The sequence below is a fragment of the Peromyscus leucopus genome, chromosome 3, assembly GCF_004664715.2.
Source record: "Peromyscus leucopus breed LL Stock chromosome 3, UCI_PerLeu_2.1, whole genome shotgun sequence".
NCBI lineage: Eukaryota > Metazoa > Chordata > Mammalia > Rodentia > Cricetidae > Peromyscus > Peromyscus leucopus.
In genome coordinates this window covers 55,928,684-55,950,166 of record NC_051065.1, presented here as the reverse complement: position 1 = coordinate 55,950,166, position 21,483 = coordinate 55,928,684, and the positions used below count along the sequence as shown (strand labels likewise).

Here is a 21,483-nt window from a genome sequence, read left to right as displayed (position 1 = left end):
CCACTACCCACCCTGGCTGATGACCATCCGGGTCCATAGAGAGACCAGAGAATCCAGACTCTGAAGAGAAGGACTAGAATGGTAGGCATGGAATAATCCCCAGCATCAGGATTAGAAATGGTATCAGCAAAGCTAGGGACTCAGCCCCGGTTTCCAGCCTTAGTGATGGTGAGAGAAGGGGAATACATGTAGCATGTAGAATGGGAATACATGTAGCATGTAGAATGGGAATACATGTAGCATGTAGAATGGGAATACATGTAACATGCAGAATGGGAATACATGTAGTAAGTGTCTGCAGCTGAGAAAAGGTGCTTAAGGAGGGTGGGAATAACGCTTCAGATTGTGTGCTCATGTCTTCTTAGATCTGCCTCGAGTGACAGGTTGAGTAGAATCCTGCAGCTCAATCCTAAGGCACCCCAGGCTCATGACAGTCCCTGATGCCAGAGGACAACAAAACGGGCTGGCGCACACTTAGCCACAGTGCTAGCAATTATGTGTATGGGTGGTGTGTGGGCATGCGTGTGTAGAGGTGTATGTGCACATGTGTGTACATATACGCAAGCCAGAGGGCAACCTCAAAGTGTCTTCCTTGATCCCTCTCCACAGTTTTTGAGGATTTTTGCTGAATCTGGAGCTTGTGATTTGGCTAAACGGACTGGCCAGCAAACCTCAGGCAGTCTCCTTCCTCAGCTTCTCCAGCACGAGCAAGGCACAATGCACAGCTTTTCTTTCTTTTCTTTTTGTTTTAAATGAGGACTCGAGGCTATCAAACTTGGGTTCTCACGCTTGTCTAATGAGCTCTTTACCAACGGAGGCACCCCTCAGCCCCAAGTTCTTTCATGGCAGATGAAGGCCCGTCCTGTGACCACACACTCCCGGCCCACTGCTCTCATGTCCCATACCTTTGTGGCCAATAATCGTGTCAGGTAGATTTCAGACACCATCTTGCTCCCCCGATCGCCCTCCTTCTGGTCTCCATGCTCATGGTTCTTCACCAGGTGCCACAGCTTGACTCCACTTTCCAGGTCAGGGGTGATCATGGGTGTTCGGGAACGGAGGCTATCAGGGCTGCCTGTGTACCGGATCATGTTTTCTGCCAATGCGAAGAATACAGCCCAGCACATGTGAGTCTGTATCATCCTGTACTCAGCAACTCACAGCATGCTTCTCTCCCCAGCCACGGCCACTACTGTCTGATCCCTCCTGGCACTGGCTGGCACTGTTACCTTGCCTCTGTGTGGCACATTCCCTGAAATGCTTACGTCTTTCCTGCCACCTCCAGGAATTATCTGTAGCGAATTCCACCCACTTAGGCCGCCCTCCCCCTGTACTTGGCATTGAGTCAACCCTTAATTATTCAATTTGTAGAAATAAAAGCTTGTACTTCTCTTACACTTTTCCTTGTGCATGCTTTCAAGTCCTCTAGCATGTGTGGCCAATTAAACGCACATGTAAGAGCAGGTAGCTTGTCTCCCTTAACGAATCTTGGTCAGGTGAGGGCTCACCAGAGCATCTGTTTGCCTTTGTTCCCCTCTGGCCTGGGCTACTTCTTCTAACTTGTTGAACCTCCTTCCTATATTTTGAGTTGTGGTTAATGGTAAACTATTTGGTAAAATGGGAACTAGCCAGGTAGAGGATGGTGTCCCACTATGCCCATGTGTAGCCTACATGTTCACCTCTTTATGCTTGTCTTCTTTTTTTCTAACCCCTGCTTTACAACAAGAATGTCACTGCTCAGGGTGGTCAGGTGTCCCCCAGCACACAAGTGACAGCGCAGGTCACCTATGGAACATCTTCCTTATATTCAGAGTCCTTTCCTCTCCTTCCCTTTCATGCCTCTGCATAATGATGGTGTGACCTTTACCAATCGTTTAACCTCTGTGCCGCTGAGCTATAACTTACCAATGTAAATAATAGAGGGAAATAATAATTATTTAATTCACTAGATTGTTGTGAACTTGATGTGAGATGATGGAAGAAGGTAAGACTTATAGACTGTATGACCTCATGAAGGTTAGGTTCTCTCTCTCCCTCTATCTGTGTGTGTATGTATGCATGTATGTGTATACGTATCTATGGTGAGCTTGCATGCATGTATACATATATATGGAGGTCAGAGGTCAACCCTGGGTGTTATTTCATAGGTGCCATCTCTCTTGATTTTTGAGATGGATAATCTCGATGGCTGGGAGCTCACCATTAGGTTAAACTGGCTAGCCAGTAAGCTCGAGGTCCCCTATCTCCACTTCCCCAGAGCTGAGATTACAAGCACACACCACCATGCCTGGCATTTTTACGTGGGTTTTGGGGATCATCTGAGAGCTCCAGGCTTACATGACAAACCCTTTACCAATTCAGTCCTAAGTTTCTTTTTGTCTGCAGACAGAGTACATGTTTATATCTCAGAGCTAGTGATTGGAACCAGTTACCTCTGTCCCACCCTGGCTTTCCTCTCCACTGGTCAGCTGACCAGATCCTCTACCCAAGCCAATGAGGTCTGTTGATAACACCTGCTCACCTACCTCCCACCCTTCACACCTGGTGAGATCTTACCATATTTACTTGCTGAAGTCCTGGAGACTGTGGAGTTGTTCACTGCATTATAGGCTGTCACTTGCTTGGACACTAAAGCCACCACAGAACCATCCGGCACCTACAGAGTAAAGGCTTCTAAGGGCCTGGGCATGGAAATGCTTCCCACCCATTCCAGGAAATAAGGACAAATTAGAATTATTTGGGGAAATGGGGGACAATTAGCACCTTGCTGGGAACTTGGGTTTTGGAGACTACTCTTTTTCCTTTTGATAAGACAAGACTCAGACCTTAGTACTAGCTGCTTTATGGCTTCTATATGCAGCAAGTTCTGGTAAGAACCCCTCGCTCACTTTTTCCTCCCTAAGCTTTCTGGAGATCATCCAGCCTCAAATGCTCAGGGTCCTTGGAGAATTTGCCCACACCCTCCAAGAAGCATGCATGTCACCATCCTATCTCCAGAGAGGTGACATCAGCTTCCCTTGGGTCATCAAGGATTGCTGGTGGAGAATGCACTGGGGACTTGGCATCCAGCCTTGAGTGGCTGTAATTTGCCACCTACTTGGCCAGCTCCTGACTTTGGCGGTCAGCTCACCTGGTAGTGGGCTATTGTGTTGAGTCTCTTCCAGTCATTCTCAATCTTGGTGGTGAGATCTTCATCCTGTAGGATCATCCTTGCCCCGCTTCCTTGTCTCCACTCTGCAGGGAGAGCGGTGGCAATTTAGAAAGGCTCTCTGGTCCTTCCTGGGAGCATCCTGTGTACTCCATAGAAGTACCACATACTTCCATATCTCCAGAACACATTCAGACAGACTAGTGCAAGCACAAGTCCCTCAAGAGGATGAATTTAAATGTTCTCAAGGCAGAGAGGGTCTGAGCACTAGTTCAGGTCCTAATTTAATGAATTAAGTAAAAAGAAAGGGGGCGGGGCTCACAGCAGCGCCTGTCCTCCCCTGCACCTGTTTGCTGAGCGTTCACAACATCAGGACACGCTACACAGTGTCCATGGGATGAATGAACTAGGATCTCAACAGAACACAAAGTGCTCAGCAAAGCGTTGGCAAACGCATGTGGCACCGTCATGGCAGCTCCACTCGCTGGCTGTGCTGGAAAGTCCCTGTCCTGATGAAATCCGTGTTGTAAGTGGCCACTCACTATAGCCCTTCACCTTTTCCCAGTGGTTTCCCTTATGGGAAGAGGTGGGGCACCCTTGAAAGAAGACTGGGTAAAAAAAAAATGTGTGGACCATTCTTATAACCCCCAAACTCCAATTTCCACAAAATTGATGTGGATAATATCCATCTTGGAATCTAGACAGCACTTAATTATTTTAACATACATACATACATACATACATACATACATACATACTAAATCCTTACCTCCCTGTCCCCCATTCCAGTATCTACACCCCAGGGCCTTGCTGATGGATCACACAAAGGGAAGGAGCTAAGATCTTGCTTCTCATCAGCTGAAAACCTCTGTCCTATTTAGCACAGATCACACGTGGAAGGAGGAGGACACGGTATGATCTTGAAAAACACGTAGACGTATATGTGCATGGCAGCTGTCCTACATGTGCTCACACATGTGTGTGCACAGCACACACCCAAAAGGAATTACAGTCTCTTAAAGTCAAACAGAACATGTGTCCCAGCCAAGAAGCTGCCGGTCTGGCTTCCAGGCAGCCCAGACAGTGCTTCCTGACTCACAGCTGCTGGCTCTCCCGAGCCGTGCAGAGCACACTGGGCTTGCTCAGAGTGCATGTAGATAGATGCAGGCATCCCTTGCATGACACTGCCTGCCTGGCCTGCCTGAGCTTTTTCCTATGGGCCCCAGAGACTCATGTGTTTCCCTCCTGCCAAGGTCAGGCTGTGCCTCCCCTTCTGGCCCCATTTGAGGCACAGAAAGTTCTATTTCTTCCTACATTGTGCGTGCTGTGGTTAGAACTGTTGACTCCATCAAGCATGGAATCCAGGCCCAGAAGGGAAGCATCTTGCCCTGGGGGAGGAGCAGAGGGCTCCTGATATCTGAGCCCAGCCTTACTTTACCAGGGCATCCCTCATGTCCAGCTTAGCACCATGCTAAGACTCAAAGGGATGGTTCAAGTACAGCCTGCTTGCTCACTGGAGTGGAGAAGTTGCTAGAGATGCCTGCCTCTGAAGCCTGTAGATGACCTTGATGAAATCGCTCTTGGTGATTAGGACATGGGGCTGGAAGGTGGATGTGCAGGAGGGAAGTGCTCTTTGAAACACTTGATGGCCCATGTTTCCATCTGTCATGGGGCTGCCCTGTTTCTTTCGGCTTTGCTTTTTAATTTCCCCATGCTCTCATGCCAGAGGAAAAGGAATCGCTAGCCTGGTCAAGCTGCTGATTCTCAGTGCAGTGGACCCCAGTAGAGACCAGCTGGGCTGAGGAACGTGGCCGTGAGTGTCTTCTGCTTACATGGTGAATGATGCCTGGTGGAGTCAGACGCTGTATGAACGGCTTGAGGACACACAAGGGAAGGAAGCTTCCCGGGACACCGCAGAGGGTGGTCAGCATTCTGCACTTTGGCCTATCTGCTGGGCCGGAGAAGGTGCTCCCCAAAGTCCAGCTCCCAGCCCTCAAGCACACTGGGACCCTTTCCAGTAGAGCTACAGCAGTCTCAGTGGCATCTGAGCAATGACCACAAGCTACCGATTCTGGGTCCCCCGTGCAGGATTTCCATTGCAAAACTCCCTCTGAAGTTGTGCAATGCACAGCCTCTCCAGACTTACTTAGCAGCCATGGTTGTGAGTCTTGTCCAGTAATTATGTAAGCAAATGGGAGTCAGTCTGTTTCCATGCCCCCATTCAAAAAAGTAGGTCAGAAAAAGGCCGTGTCTCCCCAGGGGCATAGACTGTCCTTGGAGTAAGAAATTGATGAGGCTAGATGCCTACCAGCAGGGCTCACATGGTGCACTTGACAAATATTCATTCAATGAATGAATAAGGGAAGAAATGAGCACACGAAGAAAGGGCACTTGTGACTTGGTAATGGTTGCCTGTTCTACAACCAGGAAAGAGAGGACCTCACATTTGTATGTGTCCATCCATAGCAGATGGACAGTGAGCGACCGTTGGAGATGAGCCGTGAACTGCTGCTACTAGCAACCTGGGAGAAAGGATTATGGGAACTGAGAAATGTGACCTGGTCTTTGATGTTATTGTCCTACATTCCACCAATATTATAACTAGGAAAATGAAAAATAGGTCAGTTCAGGAAGCCAGACACAGAGGCTGTCACATGCCTGGCCACTTTTCAGTGTACTGGCCAGCTGAGTTCACACCCAGGGGTCATTCCAGACTCCCCCTTGGGGGTCACTCAGTGTCCACAAAAGGAGTCCCTGTGCTCTGGGCATTCTCAGTGCGGAGGATGGGTGTGGACACAACTCAGGTACTGCCACCTCAGGCCAGCCATGTGCTGGGAGGAGGGAAGGAAAGGAAGGGATGAGCTTGTAGATTATTGAATCTACTTTTAAACTAAAAAGCAACTACTTGTCTGTAGTTGTTGGGTTTTTTATTTTAACTCTTTGGGGGCCTGCCACCCAGCTCCCAAATAAATACAGAGTCCTGTTCTTACTTATGAATGCCCAGCCCTAGTTTGCCTTATTTCTAGCCAATTTTTCTTAAATTACCCCATCTACCTTTTGCCTCTGGGCTTTTATTTTCCTCTATTTTATATACTGTTCTTTCCTTCTTACTCCATGGCTGGTTGTGTGACTGGGTGGCTGGCCTCTGGTGTCCTCCTCTTCTCCTTTTCTCACTCCTGACTCTTCTTTGTTCTCCTATTTATTCTCTCTGCCTGCCAGCCCCACCTATCCTTTCTCTTCTGCCTAGCTATTGGCCATTCAGCTCTTTATTAGACCAATCAGGTGTTTTAGACAGGCAAAGTAGCACAGTTTTACAGAATTAAACAAATGCAACATAAAAGAATGCAACACATTTTTGCATCATTAAACAGATATTTTACAGCATAAACAAATGTAACACACTTGAAAATAATATTCCACTACACTAGCCTTAAATATTTTACACTGGTATGGATTTTTGTATGTTGATACAAATTTAAGGTTTTGTTATGCTGTATATCTGTTTCTACTCTTGTTTAAAGTACTATACCTATGCAGCTCACTTAACAATGTAATGTAAATTTCTAGTCCTTGAAAGTTATTATTACAAACTGCTAAGGGCTGTGGGAGTATACAGCAGGTGACAACTAGTGTTTGACAAGTTGAACCACCAGATGGATAACTCCCTGATGGGGAGCCCACCTGGCAAAACCGTGGGGTCACTGGCTGTGGAAACTGACTGTTTTCTGTCTGTAACTTTCTCGGGTGCCACTGTAATGCCTCCCTAATAAAAGCAGCTGTGGGGTTCTTTCCACAGTCCATTGGTAGTGTGTTTTCCATCTTTGGGCACACTTATAGTTGTGGATGATCAGGTTATCATTTATGTTTAAGCTGTTTAATTCTGATGAACAGAAATATTACCAGAATATTCTTCTTTACTGACACACACACACACACACACACACACACACACACACACACACAAAAACAGTATTCTCAGTCTCAAAGACAGCCTTTCACACATTTTGCAAAGACTTTAGAGCTAGTCCAAAACAGACCAAGCTGCCCCTACAGAATATACACAAAGACTAATTCCCAGGTGTTGTTTATTGCTAAATCAAGGCCAGGCTGTTTACATCAAGACACAGTCCTTGCAATAGCTCTCTTTCTGCACATACCCTGACTGCTTAAGTTTCAGCTAATTGTTTAATGTCTGGGACCACTCACTAACTTAGAGCTACGTGCATGGGTCAATGTGACATTACTAGCCTAAGAAAAACAACTTATCTTGTGTTTTGAGAATGGGTAGGGCCCTGAAAATGTAACTTATAGTTATCCAGAGTTTGGCTGAGGGTGGAGCAGCAGCGGTGGTGTGGAGAGAGATGGATGTGTAGAGCTATGTGAGAGCTGCAGTGTGTGTGTGTGTGTGTGTGTGTGTGTGTGTGTGTGTGTGTGTGTGTGTGTGCTGGGTGAGAGATGAAGAAGATTGAGAGAAGTGTGAGGGAGTAAGTGGGTAAAAAGAATGAGTGAGTAAAGAGTGAGTGAATAATGTAGAAGTATGTGTGTGAGAGAGCTGTGTGAAAGAGATGCTATGTAGAGATGCTGTGCCTATGAACTGTGTAAAGTGCTGTATGGTGAGAGAACTATGTAATGAGATGTTTAGGGTAACTGGAGATTTGTAACTGTGTGGCGACAAGGAAGATGAAGCTGTATAGAAAAGAGATGTAGAAGAGAAATGTGTGTAAAAGAAAGATGTGTAGCTATGTGAAAAGATGTATGTATCTAGAGATCTGTATAGAATGTAGCAGTGTGGAGATATATAGCTGTGTGGAGACAGAGTCAGAGACCATTCTTAAAATGAAATGCTGTGGATATTGCTCTGTATAAACAAACACTGATTGGCCAATAGCCAGACAGGAAGTATAGGTGGGACTAATAGAGGAGAATTGAGGAAACAGGAAGGAAAGGGAGAGATTGCCTGGAGCCACCCCCAGGACAAGGAAGATGTAAGGTACCAATAAGCCATGAGCCACGTGGCAAAGTATAGATTAATAGAAATGGGCTAAATATAAGAGTAAGAGCTAGACAATGATAGGCCTGAGCTAATGGCTGAGCAGTTTAAATAATGTAAGAGTCTGTGTGTTTATTTTATAAGTGGGCTCCTGGACTGGCGGGACTTGGTGGGAGCTGGAGAGAACTTCTCCAGCTACAATGAAGTGAAAGAGAAAGTTAATATCAGAAAGCATGTGTATTTTCTTATTTTACCAGTCAGATAGATAGCAACTTATTTCTAAATACCCTCAGATAGAAAAAGTCTAGCCTTCACCACCTTCATGGATTTTCTTGCATTACCCTGGAGGTGGCCTTGCAGCAGGCTCTCCTCAAGGCCCCTGATAACAAACTATTTAGAATAATTAAGAAATACAGGTTAGTAGTTAGTCATCTAACAATCAAATTTATGGCCATGTTAGGTATGTTTTCAAGGTTAAACAGATATATTTTAGATAGACGGATGGTCTTCAAACACTTCAGATACATACAGAATATGGCATTTAAGGTGTTTTAATAACATAAGGCGTTTCATGACAGTGAGACATGTCTGTTCCTGGCCGCACCAATCTACATCAAAAAGGATGGTGGGCATCAAAGAACCTCCATATGGAGCTTGCTTTCATTGTGGCAAAGTTAGCCACTGGGGAAGAAACTGCCCTTGCCTCAACAGCTGACAGTATGCTGTCCAAATTGGACAAGCAGGACACAAAAGGAAGTGACTGCTGAACTTTTCCAAGACAAGGTAGACCAGTCCTTCAAAATTCTTGCTTCACAGAAATATCTGTCAGATATTCTAGGCCTGTAGGCCAAAGATGGATGCCCCAATGATGCAGAGGAACCTTGGGTGACTTGTCCAGGCAGCCAGCTGTTTCTGCATTTCTATAGTTTTAGAATTTATTTGCTCTGTACTTCCTGATTACTCAAGTAATATTTTATCCTTCTTGGGCCTCTCATGGAGATTGAAAACTAGGTAGTTATACAGTATTCCTTGTTATGAAATTCAGGAAAAAAAGATGTAAAGTTTATAAGGTTGATAAACATAAAAGCTTAAGTTGTTTATCTAAGAAGATGTTTTAAGGTCTAAAAAAGATATTTTTAGGATGGTAATACAAGTTATGATAGAAAATGGTTTAGGTATAAAACTTTGGACTCACTAAGATAGGGTAGATAATATAATACTTTCTCTGACATTGCCAAATACAAATGGACTGGCTATTGGAAACACAATTCTTACCTGATAATTATTCTTATTGCATATAGTTTTACTATGTTAGTGCTAAAACCTTTCCTTTTTATTAACAAAAAGGGGGAAATGTGGGATATTTGTACACTGTGTGAAAATATATTGCTGTGGTTGGTGTAATAACAAGCTGAATGGCCAATAGGCAGGCAGGAGGTGTAGGTGGGACTTCTGGGCAGAGAGAGAACTCTGGGAAGAAGAAAGGCAAAGTTGCCAGCCAGACATAGATGAAGCAGGATGGGCAGTATAAAGATAAGGTAACCTGCTTCGTGGAAGAACATAGATTAAAAAATATGGGTTAAGTTATCAGAACTAGTTAGAAACAAGCCTAATCTAAAGCTGAGCTTTCATAATTAATAATAAGCCTCCATGTCATCATTTGTGGACTGCCGGTTCCAACAAGACAATCTGACTACATATGGTATCCAACATGGAGGCTAGAATAAGCACATCAGGAATCTTCACAGATCTCCCCTTTGGGGAGTCACTCAATGTCCACAAAAGGAGTCCCTGTGCTCTGGGCATTCTCAGTGCAGAGGATGGGTGTGGACACAACTCAGGTACTGCCACCTCAGGCCAGCCATGTGCTGGGAGGAGGGAGGGAAAGGAAGGGATGAACTTGTACCATCATCTGTGGCCAGGCTGATGCTGGCATGTGGCTGTCTTGACTAAACCTCCCACTTGGAGCTTTGGGGATCTGACAGGTCACTGGCTGCTTTCCTTGGGCCTGGAGCTTCCTTTTCCACAATGTCCTGCCACACTGATGGGATGGCCACACGTTTTCCCCACAGCCAAGACACTGGCAAGGATGCTGGGAAGTAGGCAGGCAAGACACACACTTACCACTGATGCCAATGCTTGGCCACAGGGTCTTACAGCTACAGGAAGAGCCTCTGGGCTGCCCAGTCTTACAGTCCCCAACCCAGCCCCACACTTAGGCAGGTGTATCTGTGTGTACCTGGGAGGTGACTACTATTGTCTTTTGTCTCAAACAGTTAGGGATGTCTCCTTAAATACCAACATAAGGACTGTAAGATGGAATTAGGGACACTTAGCCTTGCTTTCAGAGCCCTTAAGCCTGTTATTTTTGTTACTTCTTACACAGAAAAATTGCTATGTGCTTTTTACCTAAACAATCAGAAAGATTTAAAAAAAAAAAAAAAGAATGAAGTTCTGTGCCATCCCAATCTACTGTTGATCAAAGAAAACCTGGGGGCTGGGTAGCTGCTGTTGGAAATTCCATTCCTGGGGCCTGTGACAAGGAAGCAATGGCCACCCACTGGCCACAGAGCTGACCTCTGGGTGGAGAGGAGTGTGGGAATACAACTGGAAGGCACCCCTGAATTCCCAGGCAGACTTGGCCAGGGTCTCCACATTGACCCCACTGGAGAGCTCCATTTCCATCGCATGTCTACACTGACCAACTTTCCATGCTGTCCTAGAACCTCCCAGAGGCTGGCTCTGGCTTCTGGCTTCCCACCCATATACTGTTCCATATGTCCTATGCCCACCATGTTGAAAACCCAGATTCTGAAGACCCAGAGCTCCACTGTCAGTCATTCATCTGGACTCTCACTGCCCCATCATTCATTCATTTAGTCACCTCTTCACCAAATAAATACTGAAGATTTCCTGTGCATTTGGTATGCCTCAGGAAAATCTAACTGTGGACTTGGCCTCAGCCTTCTGGATGTTCTTGTCCTACTTCATGAGCTTGCTCTGATAGTGTGAGCCATTGAGCTCTAGGGAGGAAGGCAGGCACCAAGGAGAGGCCGATACAAGCCAAAGTCCGTTGCTCTCTTGGTTCTATGAGCAGCCAGTGCTCCTGATCTGCAACCTGGGTTCAGAAACCCTTACCCCATCCAGGAGTCACAAACCTAAGATGAACTTGGGAGGTAGAGTAGGCCTTCCATCATGCTGCATGCACCACTGTCTGTATCAGCTCAGGAGGCCCCTGGGAGGGGCCACCCCTTATTTTGTGCTCTATATTATGGCATGTTCAACATTAGGTGTTTAAAACTGCAGAGAAGGAAAAGAGCTCAGGTCTTCACATCCATAGCTCTATGCTCTTTGCACCAGATGAGTGTTTACTATAACTTATGATAACCAGTCTTAAAAATACTCTTGGACTGGTGAGATGGCTTAGCAGGTAAGGTGCTTGCTGCCAAGCCTAAAAACCTGAGTTCAATCCCCAGAACACACACTGTGGAAGGAGAGAAGTGAGTCCTTTGAGTTTAAGTCTGCTAACATCCATATGTGTGATGTAGAACCCATGTGCTTCCCAACCCTACCACATGTACACAAAATAAATGTCATAAAAATTAAAAAATAAAAACCTCTGTGTGTCCTTGTTTTGCTCTATATGAGGTGACCATGTCAGGATAGCCAAGGGACAGTGTGACAGGTCAGCCCATGGCAGTGTTCTGGGTGGATGCTGAGACAGATGGGGCTGCCCTAAAAGCCATTAAGGATAGTGAACTCTGCCAGGCACTGAATGAGGTGCCAAGCTCAGTGAATGACATGAACCTGGGGTCCGGGTAACTCCTGACAATACTTCTGCAGATGAGGACACTGAGCATATCATCTGGAAGAGGTGTCTGATGTGACTACCATGTCTGTTGTTGGTATGGGGGTCTGGGCAGGGCAGTGCAGGACGGATAACAGAAGTGAACAAGACTCTTGTCTTTACTGAGCTCCCCAAGGGGGGCTGGATGGAGAAAGGAAGGAGCAGAGTGTAAGCAGAGCCAGGTAAAAAGAGCTGCCCCAGCTAGACTGTGAAGGATAGTATGCCTCTGCCTAGCTAACAAGGGCTGGATATTCTGGTCCAATGTGGCCCTTGTGTGACCCTCATGAATCCGTAAGTATGAACGAGTAGGTTGGAGTAAAAGGTTCAAGGGACTTTGGCTATCAGAAGACGCCCACAAGATCCAGCAGGCCAGGCCATGGTGTGTGAGGTTCAGCTGAAGGCTGTGGGTTGGAGAAAAGGTAAGGGCTGAGGCCAGTCTTGGAGCAATTCGAGCAGAGAGACCTCCCCCCAAAAGTCTACTTTTCTTCAAGACAGAAACATGAGGGGTTGGCAAAGACAGAAAGGGGACAGAGCACAGGTCACAGGAGTGTTTAGGACATGGGCCAGAAGCACTTGGAGCTTGTTGATGGAAGATGGGAATGGTGTGTACACACATCTGTAAGGTGTGTGGTTACCAGTGGAAATCCAGGCTCAGAGTGGAGAAGGCATCACCTGACCTGGAAAGGGACACTGTCTCCAAGAGAGCGCCTAGTCAGATGCTATACTGAGGGGTAAACAGGGCCCACAGTACCTCAGCAGTTCCAACCCTGGCTCTTGCAGTGTTGTCTACAGGTAGGCTCACACATGCATGGATGTACACACACACACACACACACACACACACGGGAGGGGGAGAGATGGAGAGACAGACAGAGATAGAGGCAGAGAGGCAGAGAGGCAGAGAGAAAGGGTGGGGAGCCATAGCAGTATAGCTCATTTCCTCATTTATTCTAGGCAGGGGATGCTTCATACTTTGTGACAGCCCAGAGCCCAGCTCTCCTGTCTGTGGTCACTCTCGGGCGGTCTTGTCCCAGGAGGCTTCCAAAGGGCAGATGCTGACAGGCAAAGTGAGAAGAAGGTTGCATCAGGAGAGCCAGAGGCTAGAGGCCCCACTTTCCAACAGGTACCCCTTCTTCCACCCCCTCGGGCCCTGTGGCAGGCTCTCCCCAGAAGTCCACTCTGTCCCATCACATAGAACCCATGGGAAACTGGAAGAGGAACATGATTCTCTTGTGCACACCTGTGAGCAGATGAGGCCCTGGCTCTCTCCATACTCACTACCCTGAAGGATCTGGGACAGAGACCACAAGCAACTGGAAAAGCTGTGACAGGGTAGTGGGTATAGAGTGAGTGCTTAAGAGGTTGGAAATTTAGTACTTGGTACTGTAGGACTATAATCCCAGCTACCCGTGTGGTCGAGGCAGGAGAATTAGAAGTTCAAAAGTGCCTGGGTCAGCCTGGGCAACTTAGCAGAGACTCTGTCTCAAAGTAAAAAGTAAAAAGAGGTCTGGGAATATAGCTCAGTGGTAGGGTGTTTGTCTAGCATGCACAAGGTCCCACGTTCAATCCCCAGACCTTTGAAAAAACACAAGAAAGAGTAAGAAAACTGACCCCAGTGTGGGGGGTGAGACCATCTAAAACTATCTTGTTAAAAAGAAGACATCATGATAGCAAGTTCTCAAGTAGAACAGGACTGAACTATGAAATTTAGGGCTTAAGAGGAGTAATTTCAAAAATAGAAATGCCACACAGGCCTAATAAACTGTGAAGTGCCCTGCTCCGGCTAGTCACGTGAGAGGCAGAGGAGAACCTAGCCTCGGCTCAGAGGACTTTGGAGCTCGGGGTCTTAGGTATGTTAGACAAGCACTGTACCACTGACTGAGCTACACTGGCAGCTTTTGTTTTCCTTTTATACTCAGAGTTAAGGTCTAACAAGATGCCCAGGCTAGCCTTGAACTCAATCTGTAGCCTGGCCATATCTGCTTTGAACTTGGGTCCTGCATCAGCCTCCTCCACAGCTGGGATCACAAGGCTTCACCACCAACTCAAGTTCTGGTGGATATCCTCTGACAGTCTGGCTCCAGACCGTGTGCTGGGTCTAAACAGAATTAAACAGGCAGGGGTGGCCACGGGGCGGAAGGAAGGTGACCCGAGCATTCATATGCATGTATCAAGAGAAAATTGCAGGCAGAGACCTCTCTCACCGCAGCTCTGCCCACAGGTCCATGCCCTGCTCCAGGCACCAGGGACAGAGGACAGACTCACTCACAATCCAATTTGTTGTACTTCCACCTTCCAGGGAGGCAGGTTACGAAGTAAAAAAAGAAGAAATCCCATTATCTTTATCTGTCCTTCCCATCGTTCAGCAGAAAATGCAAACGGGGGAGAGACAGCTGCCATGAACTCTTTATATTTCACCCAGAAGAGGGTGTATCTTTTATTGCATACAGGGATTTCTTATTTGAAAAAAAAATCTATCTTCAGAATGACCTCAGTGGCAAGACAGAGGTGGCTTGTTAGCTATCCAGGGCTATTGACAGAGTGTTGGCTTAAATCAGAGGAATGGCTGGAGGTCACAGGCTGTAGCAGAGAGAGGAGAAAGGCCTGTGGAGGAGACCAGGGAAGAAAATGGGTCTTCTCTCCACTTCCCCCTTGTGAGACATGGGCCTAAGCACTGTGTCTCTCTGAGCTGCCGACGCCCCACTCGAGCTGGGAAGCCGAAGGTTAACATTTTTATTCCCTCTGGTGGGTAGAAGGAGGTGTCAAGAAGCATTCCTTATCTCAGAGGGAAAAATGCCCTGTCTGCCCCTGCTGCTATGCTCAGCCGGCCGTGGTGAGCTTCTCCTAGTCTCCTGGCCACCACTCCTGGCAGCTAGCTTACAACAGGTGTGCCCTGAAGATGGGCGATGCTCGCAGGTCCCTGTCCAGGTTCTCCAGGCTAGCCACGGCTATGCACTGATGGGGCCAGCTCATACATGCAGAGTGAAGTGCTCGGAGAACCCCCACACTCCTAAAGCCTCTGTCTGTGACTATCTTTCCTTCCATACAGCCAACAGTCCGTAGTCCAGGCAGACCCTGTGTCCTTCGCTTTGGCTCCTGTGATGGTGACGGTGAAATTTATGTGACAACTTGGCAGGGCCCTGGTACCAAGATACTTGGCAAAACATTATTTGGCCTATTTGTGTGAGGTATGGGCATATAAGATTAACATTTAAATCCAGGGACGTGGGGTAAAGCAATTACTCTCCAGAATGTGGGTGGGCTTCATCCAATCAGGTGAAGGCCCACAGAGAGCAAAGAGCTGGCCATCCATGAGCCAGAGGGAATTCTGTAGGCAGATGGCCCTAAGCTGCTCCCTGGGCCTCTAGCCTTCCAGTGTACCCTGCAGTTTGGACTTACTAGCCTCCAAAATCATATGGTCAATTCTGTACAAGATGCAGAGAGAGAGAGAGAGAGAGAGAGAGAGAGAGAGAGAGAGAGAGAGAGAGAGAGAGAGAGAGAGAGATGCCCTTCAACTTACCCTGAGTCACTCCCAGATAAGCCCATCCTAAGCAGACCATATATGTAAAAATGCATCCTGGCTTACCCCAGCTTAAACACACTAGAGCACTTACAAACCCCACAGTGTGTTGGGCCAAGGCATCTGACCACAGCCTGCTTTATCTAATGTGATGAAGATCTCCTGGACAGGGTAGAACCCACCACTGGCAGTGAGCAATAGAACACTGAATGGGTATGCATTATACCACTGTGCAAGTGGAGTATTGGCTCTGTTTCCCACGGATCCCTGCCAATCACAACTGCCCATATTACTTTAACATCTGGGGCTGGACAAAGCTCACGGAGAGATGAAGGGAATGCTGGGAACGCTCCAATCCAAGCAGCCAGGAGTAGATGTGCTGGGATGACAGCTGCAGGCTGGACCACTGGGAAGATGAAAATACAACTCATGCCAGGCAGGGGTGGGCTGGGGATGGATTTCTTTAGGATGATAATAGAAGTGTTAGAGGGACTTCTTCCTTCGGTCAAGTCTGGGACAGGGGCTGGTGCTGTGGGATGGTCTGTATGTCAAATTGTTCTGATTGGTCAATAAATAAAACACTGATTGGCCAGTGGCCAGGCAGGAAGTAGGTGGGACAAGGAGAGAGGAGAATTCTGGGAAGCGGAAGGCTGAGGCAGAGAGACACTGCCAGCCGCCGCCATGACCGGCAGCATGTGAAGACGCCGGTTAGCCACCAGCCACGTGGCAAGGTATAGATGTATGGAAATGGATTAATTTAAGCTATAAGAACAGTTAGCAAGAAGCCTGCCACGGCCATACAGTTTGTAAGCAATATAAGTCTCTGTGTTTACTTGGTTGGGTCTGAGCAGCTGTGGGACTGGCGGGTGACAGAGATTTGTCCTGACTGTGGGAAAGGCAGGAAAACTCCAGCTACAGGCTGGTCATCTGGGGAGAGGAGGCAGCTTGTGCCACACACCCTCCACTGTGGAAGCAAGAGGCTCAAGGAGATGGAGTGGAGGGTGCGCCACTATCTTGGCTCTGTCAGGGATGACAGGGCCTCAGTCAGTCTGTGTACCAGGCGGCCGGGTAGCCCTTGGCATAGATCGATTTGTGGTAACAATGACATTGTTTTTCATACCGTGATTTAAGCTTTCAAAGCACTTTTATCTCCATGGACAAGTCACCTCACCGCCCTCTCCCCACGTGGCCAGGCACAGAAATGACTTCTGGGTATCTACGGAGGCTTCAATTTCCATGCTTTGCAACCTAGTTTTGGTCTGAAGAAAATCGGAGTTTGGGGGCTGCTCCAAACTCCTGCTTTAATTTTTATAAAAAGGAACAGCTGGGCTAAGCAGGGAGGCCCTTGGGGAAACACAGCAGGACACCATCTCTCATGGGACATATCTTGGGTTCACACTGGTGAGACTGAGTCCTGAGTTTACACTAGCTTATGGATCTCTGCTATAACTGTCCTGCTATAGGGTAGTGTGATTCCTCTTAGGGCAACCTCAAGGGCACCAAAGTGGGAGGGGGAGTCTGCTCTAGCACCTGGGTATGAGTTATTACAGCATGTACTGAGTATTGCAGTCCTGGAGACCCACCTGCTTGGAGTAAGGTGAGCTACCACGGTGAGTACTGCAGTACTGGAGACCCACTTGCTTGGAGTAAGGTGAGCTACCACGGTGAGTATTGCAGTCCTGGAGACCCACCTGCTTGGAGTAAGGTGAGCTACCACGGTGAGTACTGCAGTACTGGAGACCCACCTGCTTGGAGGGAGGTGACCTTTGCAGAGCCTCTGCAGCCTGTTGGTCAAGAGGACAGCCACCCTCTGGCAGGCCCTGGGATTAAGCATCCCTCAGACTTCCTTCTCTCATAAAGGATGGAAAGAAATGATTTTTTTTGGATGCTGGAGCCTCCATTCAAGATGGCTTCTAACTGTGGCTGTGAGACACACTATGAGAGGCACGTTACACTTCTTCACTGAAGACATACTTGATGGGTTTGCATCCTCTGATCTCTGAGGGGAGCAATTCTCCAAAACTAGCCAGCAGTTTCTTCCTCTCCCACATTGAGGGTGGGAGGTCTCTAGGAAGAGATTGGTCATACGCAGCAGCCACTAGCCCCAACACAATCTTTCTAGGACAGCCAGCGTGCACAGGAGGTACACACTTGCTCTGCTTGGAGTTTGATGTAAAATGTTGGTCCGACCCTTCCTGAACTCCATCAGGGCTGAAGCTCACACAGCCTCCCACTGGCTTTTAAAATAGCAAAGAGCTATCCCTCAGTAGCAACTGAGCCCTGCTTGTTCACGTGGAGTAGGATACTGCTTGGCTCCTTATGCAGCCACCCTGTTCTCAAGCACAGGACACATGCTCAGTGGTCCCTTTGCCTTCCAGCGCCCATGCTCTCTACCAGCTCTTCCCAGGCCCTCACTCACTTCACAGATACTGATGCTGAGGATCTGAGGGGTGGCCCCACCCTGGGCTCGTAGATAAAACAACAATACAAATGTGGGTGCTACCTGGTTATCCCACTCAAGCCATTAGAGAGTACTCTGGAATAGTTTGAGAGAGATTGGCACCACAGCCCTCCATCCTGGAACCATTTTGTTCCCACAGGGGCCTTTGCTCCATTAATCTATGGGGCCCCTCATGGCAGCAGACATGGGTTAAATGCATACAGACATACAAGTCCACCCACTTCGAAGGACTGGTGCCCTGGGATACATCCATGGATACACACCCCCAACTCCCCTGGTGAATAGACGCCTCCATGCCCCCAGAACAAGATACCTAGAGACACCTCCCAAGAAGAGGGGTACAGGGTCCTGCACACATCTAGTCTTAAGCCCAGTGAGAGAGGACAGGGTTAAGAGGGGATATGAGACATTCAAGGAGATAACAGAATATTCTGATGCTCAGGATCTTTAGGCATCAGAATCTGGGGGGAGGTGGCAGTTGGGGTAGGAAGCTGAAAAATCACCCTGGATTTGAGCAAAATCATAGATGCCCATCTGTCTTATTCGGCTTAGTGGAAGCCAGCTTAGAGGCCAGATGGGTGCTCAGGGCTTCTGGGGGCTCTTCCCACCCCACCATGTTGCCAGGACTTCACACTCTCCTCACAACCCTCCAGGATCCACAAATAGTCACCGCCAGTGTCCTTAGCAGCATCTTCCCCCTGCATGGTGGAGACGCCCCACGTAAAAACTCTCAGTGCATCACCCCACTGAACTCTTACTATGAAGTAGTTGCTGTAATGATCTCTACCTCATAGGAAGAATGCACAGATAGTTTAAGTACTTTGGACAAGGTCCTATAGCAAGGACCTAGGGACATCAGGCCTTGCATCCAGGTGCCACAACAATGCTCGAATTGCCCCTTTCCATCCTGGTCTCTTCAGAGCCTCCTACAGAAGGCATCCCCAGTATGACATTCTGCAGAGCACTCAGGCAAAGTACAAATGGCCCTGGGTGTAATGCCCTTGTTTATACAGGCTCTGCCATCTCTCCGTTGAACACTCAGATACCATGTCATCCTGCTCCACAGCAGGCCGTCACATCTCATTTTCCTCTATTCTCTCTCCATCCTTCATGGCTGACCCGGATCCCTCGAGCTGTGAGTATTCAGCAAAAATTATAGGTACAGCACAGAGGGGAGGGAGAGCCTGGAGGGAACAAAGGCAGGGTTGAGACCTTGGCCACAGGGACTTGGAAGAGCAGGCTTTGCATTTCCATCCCTCATTTAGATATGACACCTGCAATTCCAGCCCTCAGCCACTCAAAGGACCACAGAGACATTCCTTGCCAGGAAGGTTTGCCAACAGAGTACCTAGTGACCTTTGCCCCCTCTTCTGTTTGAGGCCCATGGACCTTCTCCTACCAATCCCAAGCAGACTACAAAGGCAAACTCAGCCTGCATCCCTCCACCCGCTGCTTCTTCTCTGTTCCCTGAAGCCCAGCTCCAATTACTGCTGATCTGAGCAGGCACGAAGTGACCAAGACTAGCCACAGGGTTAGCCCTGGGAAGCAGCCCTCTTACCCAGGTCCATGTCTGCAGCCTTGGGCCGGTGGGAGCATGGCACATTCTTGAAGATGGCGTCCAGGATCTTCTCCTTGACCTGTGTGATGGTGTCACAGTTGAGGATCTTCACTGGGACCTCTGGGCTGTTGGCATTATCTGGACTGGCACAGCTCAGGACCTGAGGGGAGCAGGGAGAGGTCACATGGATGAGGACAGTGTGAGAGACTCCCAGATCTCAGCAGCGCTCTGGGATCCTTCATGAATGAGTCCTCTCCATAGTCCACTCCATCCTGTCCAGAGGATGTCCCAATGAAGACACCATGTCTTCAACATCACTGCAGGAGTATAAGCTGTATCCTCAAACCCTTATCAGGGCAGATGCTCTGATTTCCTAAAGGGAACAGTGTTCTGTGAAGAAAGTGATGGCAGAGAGAGTCTCTAACAGAAGAGATACAGAAGTATGCACCATGTGCAGTCCCTTGCTTGTACACCTGTGTGCGAGGGGACTCCCCATTATCTAGACCATCCCTCCAAACCCCACTGCATGCATCACTCTTCTTCTTATTCCTCTAACACACAATCGTAACTCCCTCCCTCCCCACCCCCCACCACACGTATGCACTCAAACATACCCTCACACACATGCTCAGTACTAATGAGAAACTGGGCTCCCGTTTTAAAAGATTTAATAGCTTTGGTTTGGGGAAGCCTTTCAGGCTGATTGGGGGCTGCTGGATCTATTAGAAACTTAATGTATTCTTTAAGTATAAAAAGGTGCCCTTTAAAAACTACAGCTTCAGGCCCCCCAAGAGGCCTCCCTGGCTGTGAACCTGCAGTCCTGGCCAGGTGACGAGGCTGCTGCTCATGCACGGCCTCTAGTTCTTATTTCAGAGAGAGGTGGGAACATTAAAACCGCTTCACCAGCCGTTTGCTTCCTTTAAGAAGTTCAAAGTGTTCCACTGGCCATCCTCATAGTGGGTTCTTTCTGATACTTTGGGGCTCCCTGGGTGGATCTCAGGGGAACAGGAAGGGGGTTATGGAAGTATAGGAATGATCAGGGGTTTACAAGAGCCAGGCAGAGAGGCCCGGGTACTGGGGGACTTGAGGCCAGATGTCTTGCTGCTCTGGGTTCCCAACTAGCCTTTTGTCCCTGGAGCCTGAGTGCTCTGTGTCCCTCTCCTTCTCAGAACTTCAACACCCCCATGCCCCTCCCAGTAACCAGTTCCCAATAGCCCCATCTGGCCTGCAGAACCAGACTCCAGCCCTCCTCCTGCTCCATGTGGTGGTAATCAGAACCCTAGCCCTGGATTCCTGCCTCTCATTAGCAGCTAGACTGCTCTGAGCACAAATGGGGAACATACTTATTCCATTAAGAAGAAGGGGGGGTGGGGAACCCTAAATCTATAAAAATCATACTCTCACCTTCAAAATGTCCTGAACTGAAAATATGGGAGTCCAGGCCTCTGAGCTAAATGTCTATGAGGGCCTTCTCCCAGCCACCCCCTCCCTCCTGCTCTGGACACCATGCTGTCCTGTTGCCAGGCCAGAAATGGGCAGCTCAGCCTCCTCTTGGCAGCAATATAGCCTTGTCTGAACTCTTTCCCCAGAAGGGCCGTGAGAGACTTCAGGGTAATCTCTCACAGCGTGCTCCAGGGCAAGCACCCATCTTCCAGAGTGGAAGCAGTAGCCCACAAAGGAAAGGGCCCCAGGTTCGGAAAAACGTCTTCTACCCCTGACTTTCAACCGCTTTAGAATCATCCATCCACCTGGCGCTTTCTCTACAAGTTCCCAGAGAGGCTCTAGCCATCTGGTGGACTCCCAGGGAACATTTAGCATTCTATCAGGTTCCTGAGAAGGAATGCAGCCTTCAAAGAGGCTCCTAGTGGGGGACTCCTAGACAGCTAGTGGGCTCCTAGGGGACACACATCTAACATTTTTTGGCAGGTGACCAGGTATGAATCTTATACCCCAGCAAGT

The 21,483-nt window shown here is 48.1% G+C and overlaps 1 protein-coding gene across 1 annotated transcript in view; it reads right to left on the bottom strand.

The window, feature by feature from the left end:
- The window catches only part of Plxna4 (plexin A4), a 466,318-nt gene that overhangs the window by 18,043 nt on the left and 426,792 nt on the right, over window positions 1–21,483 (bottom strand). The window contains exons 25-28 of the mRNA XM_028866158.2: window positions 19,525–19,684; window positions 3,131–3,234; window positions 2,557–2,656; window positions 906–1,096 (exon numbers count right to left, since the gene is read on the bottom strand). Coding sequence (XP_028721991.1) covers window positions 906–1,096; window positions 2,557–2,656; window positions 3,131–3,234; window positions 19,525–19,684 — 555 coding nt within the window. The remainder of the gene's footprint in view (window positions 1–905; window positions 1,097–2,556; window positions 2,657–3,130; window positions 3,235–19,524; window positions 19,685–21,483) is intronic.